Below are 15,391 nucleotides of genomic sequence, written 5' to 3'. Positions count from 1 at the left end.
TGGAAACTGTCTCAGTCATTTGAAAATGACATGACAATGACATTTTATAACTAACAGGAATCCTACTATTGATTATTTTTAACAGGTTCAAAGAACACAAATGCCAGTGAGCACAATTTATGGCCAGAGGTTAGCTTTGTTAATTCAGTATGTCGGGTTTGATTACCAGAGCTGTGCTTACATGTGCTTGGATAATAAAGAGGAAGTAAACACAGATCTGTCATTTATTTTTTAAGGATTATTAAACAGATGAAGACAAACAATAATAAATAACCCTCATAATACACTCCTAAGATATTTTAACACCACTACTGTTTACGAAATGGAAACTCACCTGTGCTATTTAAGGTTTTAACAAGGAATAAAGTTTAAGCATTTCATTAAATATAAATATACTCCTGATACTTAATAAAATCTTGTCAAGCAGTTTAATTAGTGGCTGTTAGTTAAATCATAATGATTGTTATAATTTCACTGAACTCAGCCACTGAAATGTTCAAGAATCTAGCATCTTCTGATCACATAAATTACTGCTAACTCCTCATTTTAAATCTAAAATTACAGAATGAGTGTAACTTCATTTCAAGGGATTTGCCAACTAATGTGAATAAAACTCAGTGAAAATATAAATTCTGCTTAATCACACAGATGTTTTTTTTCAAGTTGACAAAATTGCCTTAAGTACTGAAGCAACAGACTTATTGCTAGTCTTTTCATCATGAGGGCCTCTGCACAAATACTGCAGTTATCACATGGTTGCATACATCAGACTTTTGTTTGTCAACACCTTTAACATCAGGAAGTGAGGCTAAATATACCAACTACTGAAATGACGTACTCTGAGAATTCGCCGCAGATCCAGGCTGACGCATACAACACTTCACAGATGCCGTTTCGCTGCATGTTGCCTGTCAAGAGGTGGGCGTTGTCCAGCAGGGTAGCCATCTGGGCGACGGCAAAGGCCCGGATGGCTTTGACTCGTATGGCCACATCCAGCATCTGAGAGGCAATGAGGTGGCCATGCCGTGTGCCCTCTAATCGAGTCAGCTCCACTAGGATACTGATGTACCTGTTAGGAAGACATGGAGAGGGGGGGTGTATATAACCACAACGAGTGGAAAATGTCAAAGAAATTAACACACCTCAGACTGAAACACAGGACAATGCTCCTGTGAAGTCAACTGACCATTCAAAGTTGGTGATATACTGGTAGTTGCTCTGACTGCAGATGTCAATGATCTTTGTGAGCAGTTCATCCCTGTAGGTGGTTCCTTCTGCTTTGTCTACATGTATCATCAGCTTCTTCACAATCTCCATCAAGTTCTTCTTTGATACCTGCAGAGAGCAGAACCCACCAGTGACATAAAGCATGAATGCGAACCTACAATTAGTTTTCCATTTTCCAAGAGAGAAAACGCAAGAAACTAATAACTTCAGAACTAAGAGAGCACAATTCACTGTGTGACAATACATTAATCATATTCCACTAAATGCAGAACGAGTTTGTAAGACTAAACTATCAAAAACACAATTTGAAGAGTTTTATAGGCGGCAGTAACAGGTTAAGGTACCCATCTATTGTACTTGCCACTTTGGTGCATGAGTGCCAGCAAACCCATTTTACTGTACTGAACAGGTTGTGTGGGCTTGTAAAATACACCAAGCAGCAAGTGGACTCAGGTATCACCAGCAGTAACAGCAAAAGGTTTTTCTTTTTTTTTGTACTGTACCATATAGAAGAGATCTGAAACAAATATAATCTGGATCTAAAAATATTTAACAGATGCACTCATTTAAGAGTCCAAAGTCTGGCTGCATACCATGCCATAGAGCAGGTCCAGAGCTCTCAGACGGATGGATTCATCCTTGTCGTCCAGACACTGGAGGATGAGGTCCTTATGAGACTGCACTGACTTGGGGTGGGTCTTCAGGATCTTTGACATGGCCAGCAGGCCCAAGTACTTCACTACACAAATACACAAAGACACACTGCTTCAGTTTACTTAGATACACATGAACCCCTCCACACCTTAACAACTATATTCTTTCACCTTATGTGAGTTCCTCTGTTAACAACAAAGCTCACTATTACTATATGCCATCACTTAGCACCTGACTGACTTCATGTTCCACTGCCTGCAGTTACACAACAGGTAATTATAATAGATTATGAACCGATTTTTTCTATGCTAATCTTTACTTCAATAACCTATAAATAAATAAATAAATAAATCATAAAGGAAATAAACACAGAACACACAAAGATGGAAAGGACACACAAACACATACACACCGGACAACACACAGTGGGGCACAGTAGTTTTGTTTTGCTTTATCCTTTGTCATATCCCAACCCACCAAAACAGAAACAAAAAAAAAAAAAAAAAAGACTTAAAGACTATCTGCTGACTCGTGGCGTTTTGTTAGTGATCTAACCTGTCAGGGACTAATCGCTCTCAGGTTCTTGGATCAGTAAACAGGTGTTGTAGTGACCTTGGGTTGAGGTGAAGCTGATCACTGCAGTGCTTAGGTTCCAGAAGTGACCATCAATATGGACTTACAGGGGACGTTCAGACAAATGTTTAAAGTTATTGGTTCACTTTTGTACTTAATGATTTTTTTAATTGCTTTTAAGCTCATTAATTACTTATGTGCTTGATTTAATGATGCTTACTTATGTCCACTGTTTTAGCTATTGCTTCTCTGCACAGTTTTACAGTTGCAACGTTTCTACAGCACGAGTGCAGAAAAATTTTGATGGTTTGCTATGTAGAGATTTTTATAAAGTGAGGCAATGTAAGGCAAAGGTGCAACGCAAACTGTAAAAATGAGTGAGCACGCATTTCAAAAGTGCACTTGCTAAGTTCATTTTAGGTTTACGTCACTGATGGAAAAGTAGGAAGCACTTACACACAATGTGTTTAAACACTAACTTGATTTCCTGTTTTAGGCCCCAGTCACGCAGGCCTAGAAACTGTTTGGCAACACCATGGCAACTACCAGTGGCTAGGGAAAAATGTGTAATATTTAACCAGTTGGCAACTGGTTCCAGGCAGTCACTAAAGAAGTATACTGTACTGTCCAAAAACCTCCTTGCGATTGTTTTGGTTGCTCCTTATTTTGCATGGAAGATGCCTTTCAAAGCATGTTGGTTACAGCTTTTTTTTTTTTTCCAAAGGTGATTTTTTTCCCGTTGCACTGCACTTTTCAAGATTCACTACAGCTTGGCAAGTAGTTAGCAAAGGCCTGCAGACAATTCAGCATCTTCAATGAAAACTACATGTGACTGTGGCAATCTGCTACGACCAAAGCGATCACAGGGGGGGAGGGGGGGGGGGGGGCTGATTAATATTACCAGAAAGTTACTTAGCACAAAAAGTAAGGAAATTTGTGTTTGATCAATTATTTCTGTGTAACAATGTTTCTTGGCAATAAATCTTATACCGTTGCAAAGTCTGTTTATTTCCCCTTAAATGGTGCCACATTTGTAGGGAAAATGCATTTGTGGGTTGAGCGGCTATGTTGAGTAAGTGGGCTGCACTCTTGAAAAATCGTCTCTGTTTATGCCAAATGTAAGGGGAAATAAAGAGGCTTTCCAACAGTCTAAGATGTATTGCCAAGAAGCATCGTTACAACAAAGAAATAATCAACCAAACACAAATTTCCTAACTTTTTGTGCTAAGTTTATGTGACCTGACTTTTATTAAGTCCTAATCGTAAAAGTTTAAAATTATTTTACATGAATAAAATGACAGACTTAACATGGGCCCTTCCTTCTTTACTCAGGGCATTTAAGCGGGCTCTGACAGCCATTACTTTACCAGTTATTACAATCCAGGGAATAGCTACACTTTCGCTTCTTTACTCACTAACATTTTGGGAAGTTTTATACTTTAAGTGTAACTATGAAATCCATAAAGGAGGACAGCAGTGATCACCAAAAGGATAACCAAAACATTAAACCAAGGGTTAACACTCTACTCTATTAAGGCCATGTCCACACTAATGTATTTTCTTTTTAAAATATATAACTTTATGTCTTTGTGTACACACTATTACAGCAATTTAGGACTGACATTAGAAACATTTTAGAGTGGATGTAGCCTATGACCAGGAGTCTACAGTCTACTTCATACACACGCACAGTTCTCTGTTTTGAGATCCAGATAACTCGAATAGCTGGATGCAGAAATCTAAGCTCCGAATAGCTGTGTGCAAAGAGAACGTAATAATAGAGCCAGGCCCAATACTGGCAAATTTAAGCCCCTCTAGATGAAGCAAAAATTTAGGCAAATCCACTATAATATGTAGGTTTTCTGTGTATATCCTGTTGGAAAGGGCTGGATGTGACTTAAATACAATGGTATTCCAAGCAGGCCGCCTAATTGAGAGTGAAAAGGTAGTAACGTTCGAGTTATCCAGAGTCAGGGATTCTACATTATTGTCGTCTAAAAGGGTGGACTGTTCCATAGTCAGAAACACGCAGACAATGAGAAAATGACACACTGCAGGCATTGACAGAGGGCTCACAGTTCTGGTCCGAGTCTTCTATCAGGATTCGCAGTTTCTGCACACAGAGCTGTAGGAGAGAGAGAGACAGCAAGAGGAGAAGAGAAGAAAAAAAAAACAGAAGAAGGGCAGATCTGTTATCACCACTGAAAACCTTTCCACACCAGTTTCAGTCTTGAGCACACATCAAACAACATAATGAAGCACATAGTTGGATGGTGCACAATAGCTTTTTCATACATTACTGTACGGACTGAAAGGACAAAAAAAAAGGAGCTTCGTGAGACTTTCTGGCCTGTCTGACAGCTGCTGCGTTTCTACTTAAGCTATGTTGGATAAGACAGACTTGTGAAAGCATGCATTGTGATTTGACTGGAGTGGAAAGGGTTAAAAATCAGCAATTAAACACATCAATATGTTGAAGGAAAGGCAATGAAAGGAACCGAGGAGCTTACCTGGATACTAGCACTGTGGTTAGGCATCCCCGAGGACAAAGAAATCAACACTGTAATGTAGGACAAGGCAAGTTACATCTGAATTAGAGCTTCTTTATTTTTTGGAGCAAGAAAATTGAAAAGAAAAAAAAAAATGTAAAGATCAGGGCACATGAAGAAAAAGACCTTTTAACACTCCTCCCAAATCTCCACAATATTTAAGGGTCTACAAGTTAAAATTTAACTTGTACAAATTCCATTTATTCATTCAAGAAAAGTTAAGAAAATGTGGTTTTAGCAGGTCAGACTGACAAAGAGCCAATACAAATAAGATACTACACTATGCTGTTTTTTTTAATACAACCAAAGTATAAACATATGCCTCAACACAGAGGCAAAGTAATACTGCAATGATGAAATAAGCAAAGGGCTGGGGCCACAGAACAGCTGTACTGACCTGCAATCACAGTGTTGACACATTCATACAGCAGTGACATGGCAGAGGTACTGTGAGAGAGAACATTAGGACAGTGAGAAAGTACAGAATTATTATTGATATGTTTATCAGATAAGACTGTTTTACCATCTATGGTAAATATAATATAAAACTGAATTTCCTCTCACCTGTGGATTAGATTTGTTAGAGGTTCAATCAACTTCTTCCCCAACCGTGGCTCCAATGGTGTGAGAGCACCAAACTGCAAAAAACAGAATTTTCAGGGTTAAAAGTTAAAATGGAAAAAGGAAAAAAAAAAAAAAACTCAATATATTCAATGAGTAATTACTAAACAGATATAAGGCTCCCTCCATCCATCTTACCAGCTTTATTATCTTAATGAGAACCCAGTTGTTAGTAGAGGAAGTCATAAGTTTGAAGAAAAGTGGAGCCAGAGACAGGTAGTTCTTGGGATTTCTCCTGGCCAGCTCACATATGACATTTACTGCTGCTGACTGGACACCTAAAGGGAGAAAAATAATCAGGAAACAAGAAAACCAAAAAAGGGAAAAGCTAAATTTATTTACAGTAAATTGAAAAACTAAGAGTGTTACTGAAAGACTAAAACTTAAATATGGTTTAAAAAAAATAGAGTGCAATGACTGAAGTCTAAAAGAAAATAAAGTGTAAATGTATGTAATAAGAAACAAAACATGGAATTTGTTGTGTCATCATAACTGGCAAAAATGCAAGATAATGAATAAAGTAGATTAAATAAGTAAGTCCTAGATGCGTGTTCTAAAACTGGAACAAACTCAGCAGTATTGAATGACAGTCCTGGCTCAGTATCATAATAACTGAGCCTTCCTTAATCACATATTCTTTACTGCTGAATAATTTATGGGATTCAGGTAGAGGTAGGGGATTCCATGTCAGTGGACTCTTAATTTGGCGTGCTTTTTGGAATATGTAAGTATTTTAGTTCAAAAGCTCAGATGCTGCTAACCAGTTAGTCTTGGCTGATCCAGTTCCAAGTTTCCCTACTTGCAGATAGGCACTACAACAGCAACCTGATCAATCTCATTCAGCTGCATCTCCACTGAGTCTTGCATCCCATGGAAGAACTCCAACTCTACTGTCTTGGCCCACAGCTTGTGACATAGCCTTTGATTTGCTCTGCTGCCTTGGTGAGCTTAGTGGAGTGTCTCACAAACCACTTCTTCATCTGTTGCAAGCTCTAGCTGCACTGGTTGTCCAATTTGCAGCAGGTCTTCCCAGAGAACATAGCAAGGACTACTATCACTTGCTGGATTCTGTCAGAAAGATGAGAGACTAATGGACGCGATAGCTGAATAACAAAGGGACGCCCACCACAATAGCTGCTGCTGGTAGGGAAATGTGAGACAGGCCAACTGTCCTGTAGCAAACTTGCTAGAAAGCAGCAACTCTCAGATCTAGAAAGTGAAGCCAATGCAAAAGGGTTTAAAAAAGCAACTCCTCTTAAATATACATACTGAGAAGGGACATAAACCACTTGGAAGGATGCATCAGGAATGGCATTTGGTGTAAAAAAATCTGCCAAATCAAAACAAACAGATCCATCTGCTGTGGCGACCCCTTAAGATTATAGCTGAAATTATTGTTCAGCAGTGCTAACGTGATAGTCTACTGGCAGTCCATAGACAGCCTGTCTATCTAGAGTGCGTCTGCTGTCTATGGAGGGACTGTACAAAATATGTGATACAACTGGTCTCTGGGCTATTCTTGATCGTGCTGTTACTGATCCATTAGCCAGATACAAAGACGAGCAAAGTTATAAAACACTCAAAATGATAAAATGAAACAAAGTAATAAAAACTATGAAAAGTGTCCACTGTAGCCAATGCCTGTACTTTTCATACTGCATTTTTTTTTTTTTTTTTTTTTTAAATCTTTGATTTTTTTTTTCCCCCCTTCATGCTTCTCCCATTCCTGGTGAACTCTGATGTCACTCCCTTCCCTTTTCTGGCCCATTTGTCAAGCAATCAGCATTTGACCAGCACACAGCATCATCCACATTAAGCACCGTGCAGTTGGAATTTTGGAGGATTACACAGGAGTCCGTTAGCGGTGGCTGAAAACCCCTTTCAATGCACGGTCATGGGAATTACAGTAGCAGTCAAAAATTTAGACACACCTTCTAATTCAGTGGATTTTCTTTTTTTTTTTTTTTTTAAAGTGTCTGCTTTGTAGATCAATACTAAAGTCATCCAAACTATGAAGAAATACATGTGGAATCATTTAGTAAACCAAAGACGTGTTAAACAAACCAAAATGTGTTTTAAATTTTAGATTCTTGAAAGTAGGCAACTTTTGCTTAGATGACAGCTTTGCACATTTTGGCATTTTCTCAGTCAGCTTTATGAGGGAATCTGGAATGGCTTGACAGGCACAGCTGTTAACTGAAAGAGTTAATTTCTTGCCCTCTTAATGTGTTTGAGATCATCAGTTGTGTTGTGAAGAGGTAGAGTTGGTATACAGAGAATAACCCTATTTGAGTAATCTTCTAATCCATATTATGGCAAGAACTACTCGACCAAGTAAAACGATGCAAAGACCATCAAAGGTTGTGATAAAACTGGCTCTCATCAGAACCACCCAGGAAAGGAAGACCTCTGTTACACAGGATGAGGTCAGAGTTACCAGCCTCAGAAACCACAAGTTAACAGCACACCAGATAAGAGCCCACCTAAATGCTTCAGAGTTCAAGTAGCACACACATCTCAACATCAACTGTTCAGAGACGACTGTGTGAATCTGGACTTTATAGTCGAATTCCTGCAAAGAAGCCACTTCTAAGGAAGAACAAGAGGAAAAGAAAGGCCTGAGCCAAGGAACACAAGGTATGGACACTAGACCAGTGGAAATCTGCCCTTTGGTCTGATGAGTCCAAATTTGAGATTTTCGAATGGTTCCTACATATGTAGATATGTACATATGGTATGGGGGTGCTTTGCTGATGACACCGTTAGCCATTTATTCAAAATCCAAGGCACACTTAACCAGCACGGCTACCACAGCATTCTGCAGCTGTGGTAGTTTGCACTTAGTGGGACCATCATTTGTTTTTCAACAGGACAATGAGCCCAAGCACACCTCCAGGCTATGTAAGGGCTATTTGACCAAGAAACAGGGTGATGGAGTGTTGCGTCAGATGACCTGGCCTCCACAATCACCTGATCTAAATCCAACTGAAATGGTTTTGGAGGAGTTGGACTGCAGAGTGAAGGCAAAGCAGTCAACAAGTGCTCGGCACCTCTGGGAAATCCTTCAAGACTGTTGGAAAACATCTCAGGTGATTACCTCATGAAGCTGATTGAGATATTTTGGCTTGTTTAACACAAGTTTACTACATGATTCCTTATGTGTGCCTTCATAGTCTTGATTACTTCAGTGTTAATTTACAATGTAGGAAAAAAATAAAATTAAAACATTGAATGAGAAAGTGTGTCCAAACCTTTGACTGGTACTGTACATAGGCAACCAGACACAATTGCTGTACCATAAATTACCCATAAGAAAGCAGCTGAAAGAAGCTTTATTATGTTGTATCCAAAAGCAACTGTACTTCAGATTTGGGGAGCGAAATACTAGTCTTTTATTAATCTGTTATTTAGCACTAATTAGTAGATGTGTCCCTGTGCAATGCATTCCGAGTTTATGGATGCAGCTTGCTAATCAAACTTGCTAGTATTAGTATTAAGCACTACACCTTTTTATCTAAATGTGTTAACTTTTGGCTCAAAAATATACAAACACAGCAGTGACAAAACAAAGCTCATCTTGAGGCTTTAAAATGTGAAACTAAAAGGTTACATTCATGTAACCTTTTAGTTACTAGCCACTGAACTTTCAAAAAAATACTCACAGATTGCGCCTCATAAATATCACTGTCCAAATTTTCCTATAAACTTAGTAAAAGCTTGACTGACTGTGATATGATTAGTAAACAGAAAGCAGTCATCAAGCCAAATCTGCGAGTGTGATTTTAACCAAAAAACATCATGCGGCCAGATTTCGTGGCCCTCAGTTCATGTACAGAGAGGCCCAAAATTTCCACCTGTGTCTATTTAACTTTAATGAAAACACAAGTACATGGGAGACAAACCAAAGTTTGCTAGAAATGATTTCTCTTTTTGACACAAAATTGAGAAACTAAAGTTCCCTATATAGGATATAGTCTGTTTCCTGATACCTGGGTCTGGGTCCTCCAGTTTCTCCTTGAGCCTGGGAAAAGCTGGGCGCAGAGACTCTGGATACTTCAGAAACACCTTATACATGATCAGCACAGCTTTTTTTCTGATGTAAGGTTTAGTGTGGGACATCTGCAGCAGAAGACAGTACAGAAAAAAACATTTCAAAAGGTTAAAAAAACATGAATGACACCTCTTTTGTAAATGGTAACCAAAAGAAAAAAAATAAAAAGAGCAGAAGTCATGTAGGTACACCTCCTGACATACTCTGCATGACTCACCAGTGTCATGATGTCATTAGCTAGGTCTCGAGCCAAGTCAGGGGTCACAAAACAAGACAGGCCAGTGAGGGCAACACCTGTGTCATACTGGTTGGGGCTGCTGAGATCCTGGGAGAGAGAGGATAGCAAATAGGCAGAAAAAACAAAAAAGGAAACATTGGCTAAAGGAGAACTAACAGTCAGGAGATTTTCAAAGAGTTAGTGCATCACGTGCATCACTGACCTTTCGAATTTGATTGGTTGTCAGCATGATGACATCTGTGTTCTCATGAAAGCACTGTGAGGCTGCCAGGTAGCCAATCCTCTGTAGGAAAGAAGCAAGCATTAAAATACTGTTGGTACATTACAATATTACAAACATTCATCAGCCTGCTACAGCAGCACAGAGATTAACCTATACAGCTTACTCAGCTGTGAATGCATCAATTCTGGGTAAGTGTCTGTATGGAGACTTCCTTTCATTCTGCATCACTGCTTGTCCTGCTATCCTGACATCTCAGACTTACCTTGTATGTGAACTTGGATGAACTCATGACTTCAACAATGTTGAAAGCAGCCCAGCTGACATCATAGCCCAGCATCTGAAGCTGCAATACAGAGGAGACAGACACAGACTGTGAATAAAAGGAAGAGGGGGCGCAGAGAGAATAATTGATTTGGGCTGAAAGCTCTCAAAGTGAACACTGATGCCAACTGCAACAAGACATCAAAACCTAAATGTGTACCTAGACTATAAATAGAAAGAGTGATTTCATTTCAGCTGAAATTGGCCACTCAGTTGGTGCATGTTGTTGGATATTTGGCTGTGAAGTGACTAATCTTAACACAAACAAGAAACACACACTCAGCCTTGTATTTGTTTTGTAAAAAAGGATTACTTTGCTAAATAGTACCACTTCCATTTGATATGATGAAAGCATAAGAAGAAACAAAGGGCTCTGATCTGGCTTGTTTCTGTTTGGGTTCTCATCTTCAGGGTCACAGCCAGTTAGAATTTTCCATTGTGTGTATGTCAACAAAATATGCCACAATATACCAATGAGTGGCACCAATTTATGACAGTTGAAGGGTTCCTTTGTGGATTGAAATATATATACTAAGTATTCTCACACTGTAACTAAATATTTTCAATGATATTATATATAATAATTTTTATGAATGAAGTCTCGTCTATTTTGTTTTGTGTGTTGGTTTTTTTTTTCCTTTATTCATTTATGTGTGCTGTAAAAAAGTACAGTAAAGTACAGTAGCATAATTTTTGCTAAGCTGCGCCCCAAAGGAGCCACATGGCGGGCTTATATTGACAGCCATATGCATATGGCTCATCTATATGTGCCTGAGCAGATGTGACAGACCCAAAGAGGCTGCGAATCTGTGGAGGGTAAGAACTTACGTAGGTGAGCTTGCACACAGCATTGGCTTTGACAGCGATGTTGTCCTGCTTGAGCTCCTGTTTGATCTCATCGATGCATGTGGAGATGTACTTGGCCTGGGGGCAGACAAAGAAAAGGGCAAACAACAGAGACCAGATCAGATTAGTTGGATATCCAAAGAGGGAGCCTGCAACCAGGCTGGAAAACCCTAATCTTTCTGCTGTGACTTTCCAAGACACTAACCAACACAGGTAGAACAAAATGAGCGTTTTACCCAAGTTTAGCTGCTTCTTTTTTCCCCCCACTAGCCTATGAGATTATCACACATGGCTTTATGTACACTAGGTACTTACAGAGCCAAATATGAATCAGCTTTGATTAACAGCTCTGAAAATGCACACATTATTTGTTGAGAGACATTTTACGCACAAAGCTCATACTCAGACTTCTAATGAATACAGAGTCACCATTAATTTCAAACATCACACAGCAAATCAAATCCTCACACAGGAGCCGTTTGGTGTGTGGATTTATTCATTTTCAAATCTGCTAGATGCGTTTTCGGCCCAGCACCCATAATAGAGAACAATAGGTTGTGTATTTGCTCAGCTCTCCCATCCACCAAACCATTATGGCTGCTTTAAGGACTGATAAAGAAAATCTTTGCTAACCATTGCAATTAAAATATATATATAACTGCTATTACTATATATGAAGATTACTATTATAATACTACAATTACAGCGTAGTTAGAGATATCCATTTTATCTTTATTTATTATTTTGTAGTATAGTAGCATCAGTAGTACTAGCTATACCTAAAATGAAACAACTACTTATCTCTAAAAAAAATTATTGCTTTCCAGAAAATTATGTCTGAATGAATAACCATGAAATCTCAACTCTCATGACAACTGCTAAACCACATCAGTTCTCCTGAAATACCAAGAGCACATGTCATTCAACAGTGGAGAACAAGTTGAGGTCCAGCTTTTAATTCCAGCAACTGGTCAACCACTGTTGAAAGGACCAACCTTGCTAAACAAACACATACAAATATACAGTACACGTCCAAACCTTTGACTGGTACTGTAGCTCTGTAGTGTGTGAGCGTGCTGGTCATGTGTGTGCAGTCATGAGACAGCACAGTGACAAAAGGAGGTGGTGGAGGGGATTGAGCTCTGCTGCTCTGCTCCTGGAGAAACTGTGGCTAGCGAGACTGAAGGGCAGTCAGGGAGAGTCTGAACACACCATCAGCAAACAGACACACGCACACACGCACAGCTTTTCCACCACAATCTTCTTCAGTTACCCATTCAGAACCAATTTAAATAACTGAAATAGCTGACATAAGGCCAGCACAGACAACCTTCCTGCCAGTAACACATACTGAGGTGGAGATATATTTGAAGGCCTGCACTCTCCAAGAAACTAATGACTGGGCATAGTGTTATGTAGCACTAGTTAGGTTCAACTCTTTATTATTTTTTTTAAACCCCTTTTATCTGACAACAGTCACAAAGAGGACTAAAACTCATAGTTTTAACCTCCTTGGATTACGCATTCTCACACCTTTTTTCAATATGCCTGCCATTGCAGAGACATGGGAGAGATGGTAAATGAATGAAGTATGCAAAAACTCGGCACATATGTGAAAAACAAATAGAGGAACTGCGGGATGATTGGCACACACTCTGGAGCACACACACAGAGAGAGTATTAATATTTTAGCAAACTGCCCACTGTTGACCGGGTAACCACCACCTTATCTAGCCAGCCTGGGTTGGGTTTCCAAGAGCTTAGACCATACAGTGAATCAAGAGATCAAACGCTAATGGTCAGGAAACACAACGCTTACCTACATGCTCGTTTTTCCATTTCCAAAAAACACAAATACAGATACAGATTGCGGTTGTGTATTCACATAGGTAAGATAATATAAAAGTAAAGTATCTATAAAGTTGGTTTGGCTCCATGGCTTCTACCTGAGCAATACTGCGAAGAACTCAAATCTCAAAGTAGCCTTGAGGTCAGACATGCCACCTCGACATTTCACACCTGCCCTACAGCAATGATGCAGGTGTGCACACAGCACCACAGCTCTGAGCAACAGCAACCAGGGATCCCATTTCAGACTAAAAGCTACTTTCGACTGCTCCCTTGTTCACAGGGGATTGCTACAGTGGGTAGCGCCACATGTTTCATTTGGCAGATTTTTTACACCAGATGCCCTTCTTGATGCATTTCCCAAGGGATTTGTGTCTCCTCCTGGGACTAAACTGGAGATTTTAGGTGAATGTGTAAACCACAACACTGCGGAGTCACTAAACTACATTAGGCAAACTAGTCTGAAGTAGGGAGCCTACTTCAGACTACTTCACCCAATACTTGATGATAGGAGCCAAAGCCAATGTAGTTTTTAAGGAAGAGAAAAAGAATTCTGATTTCGATATACTGGCCAATACATAGACCATGTTAGAGTTACAGAGAAAATATGTATTGTATTTGTGTATTTTACAAACTAGTTAGCAAGCCAAGTAAAAATCTAGCAGCTGCTCCCAGGATGGCGAAACTGGCTCAGTGGACTGGCGATACACTGGTGGAAACCTGGGGAAGAAAGACTGTGTTGCATACTCTGCTATATGTCCTGTGACTTTTGTAAACAATGTAACTGGAGCATTTTACTTGACTAGTCACAAATTATTCCAAGCATCTTTTTCACATTAAGGCATACTGGACTACATATATACCCAGTGTTTCTGTGACAGGTCAATATCAGCATCTGGCTCTACTTCATACCCACCCTGCCTTACTATCTCTGACATAGCATTTTACAGCATCAATATGTTTAGATACAGCCAATGCAGAGCTTATAGGCGAAGTAGGATGATGTGACAGATGTTGACAGATGCTAAGAGATGCCCCCCCCACACACACACACACACTTTCTGCCCCTTCAAAGCAAGATGCTGTGATAAGCCTGTCATCACCCACAGAACTGTGACAGGGATAAGGAGATGTTTCACAGGAGCTGCCGGCTGACTCATTTCAAGATTATATAAGATCCAAATTTAATATGAGCATCCAGAATAGTCACAGCTGCATTTTTTAAGCTCAACCTGAGCGAAACATTAGGCCTCTCACTGACCAACTCATCACAGCATTCATTCAGAGGCCAAGTGGCTGTAAAGTCAACTCAAATAAGTGACTGAGTGTACTTCTCGTTAAAGAGGCCTGACACTAAAAGCTATTAGCTCATAATATGAAAACAAGAGCCTAAATTTTAGCTTATCTTGGTGTGCTCTCGGTAAGTAATCTACAGCTAAACTTTAATAATCTTGCGACCTGCTTCCTCTAACTGCCTGTTAGCTAGATTAGCTAGCCGTCAGTAACGTTAGGAGCATTTTCCCCTTAAAACCTGAGAAGTTGTGTTTCTGCAAAGTCAGTAACAGATCAGAATCAATAACGTGTTAGCAAGCAAATGGCAGTTTACCACCCAGCCAGCAGCATTAGCCGCTGACGATAGCGTTAGCTGTCCAGCCTACCTAACGTTAACTCACCCAGCGTTAGCTCGGTGGTCGACGTAACGGTAACGGCACCGAGTGCTGGACTTAATAAAACGTTAATGAACGTAAAGGTTAAAACGTTCCCGGTGTCACGCTTTGCTCGTTTTACCTCATCTTCCTTGTGATTCCTGATGCCACGTACTAAATCCTGGAGATTTTTATCGAACATCCGATCGATGCTCCCTTTTACAATCTTCAAAGCCATGACTGTCTGCGACTTTGTACCGCTTCTGTCCTGCGGGGCCGAGCGCCTAGCAGTGGTCTAGTGGGTGCCGACCGACACGCTACACTGTGTCTCATCCACCCGGGTACCGTGGCGTATGCAGGGTCCGTTGCTGTTTACCAAGCCCGGGCAGATGAAGTTGAGGCCAGACGGGGCCGTCCTGTGCTGTGCAGAGACGCTGGCAGTGGATCAGTGTAGGAAATGGCTGACAAAATGGCGTCTAAAGTCAGCTGACTGGAGCATTATGCGAGAGTCTCATGTGGGAATCAGTCGAGTTAAAGGTCTAGTACCCCCCCCCCCCCCCCCCCCCCCCCCCCAATCCACCGACCCCGGTGACG

At 40.2% G+C, this 15,391-nt stretch overlaps 1 protein-coding gene across 5 annotated transcripts in view; it reads right to left on the bottom strand.

Annotated features, from left to right (window-relative positions):
* Nucleotides 1-15,319, bottom strand: part of ap3d1 (adaptor related protein complex 3 subunit delta 1) — a 31,592-nt gene extending 16,273 nt beyond the window's left edge. For 3 of the 5 annotated variants that reach the window (XM_030727384.1, XM_030727385.1, XM_030727386.1), the window contains exons 1-14: nt 14,940-15,318; nt 11,286-11,381; nt 10,399-10,479; nt 10,116-10,196; nt 9,893-10,000; nt 9,614-9,743; nt 5,763-5,902; nt 5,568-5,641; nt 5,401-5,450; nt 4,965-5,014; nt 4,531-4,579; nt 1,821-1,966; nt 1,187-1,335; nt 839-1,069 (exon numbers count right to left, since the gene is read on the bottom strand). In XM_030727384.1, coding sequence (XP_030583244.1) covers nt 839-1,069; nt 1,187-1,335; nt 1,821-1,966; nt 4,531-4,579; nt 4,965-5,014; nt 5,401-5,450; nt 5,568-5,641; nt 5,763-5,902; nt 9,614-9,743; nt 9,893-10,000; nt 10,116-10,196; nt 10,399-10,479; nt 11,286-11,381; nt 14,940-15,035 — 1,481 coding nt within the window. In that variant the 5' untranslated portion in view covers nt 15,036-15,318. Of the gene's footprint in view, nt 1-838; nt 1,070-1,186; nt 1,336-1,820; nt 1,967-4,506; nt 4,580-4,964; nt 5,015-5,400; nt 5,451-5,567; nt 5,642-5,762; nt 5,903-9,613; nt 9,744-9,892; nt 10,001-10,115; nt 10,197-10,398; nt 10,480-11,285; nt 11,382-14,939 lie in introns of all 5 variants that reach the window. The other 2 variants (XM_030727383.1, XM_030727382.1) reach the window with 2 other exon arrangements.
* Nucleotides 15,320-15,391: the final 72 nt, after the last annotated feature.

The sequence above is a fragment of the Archocentrus centrarchus genome, chromosome 4 (assembly GCF_007364275.1).
Source record: "Archocentrus centrarchus isolate MPI-CPG fArcCen1 chromosome 4, fArcCen1, whole genome shotgun sequence".
Classification (NCBI taxonomy): domain Eukaryota; kingdom Metazoa; phylum Chordata; class Actinopteri; order Cichliformes; family Cichlidae; genus Archocentrus; species Archocentrus centrarchus.
This window is presented reverse-complemented; position numbering and strand designations above follow the sequence as displayed.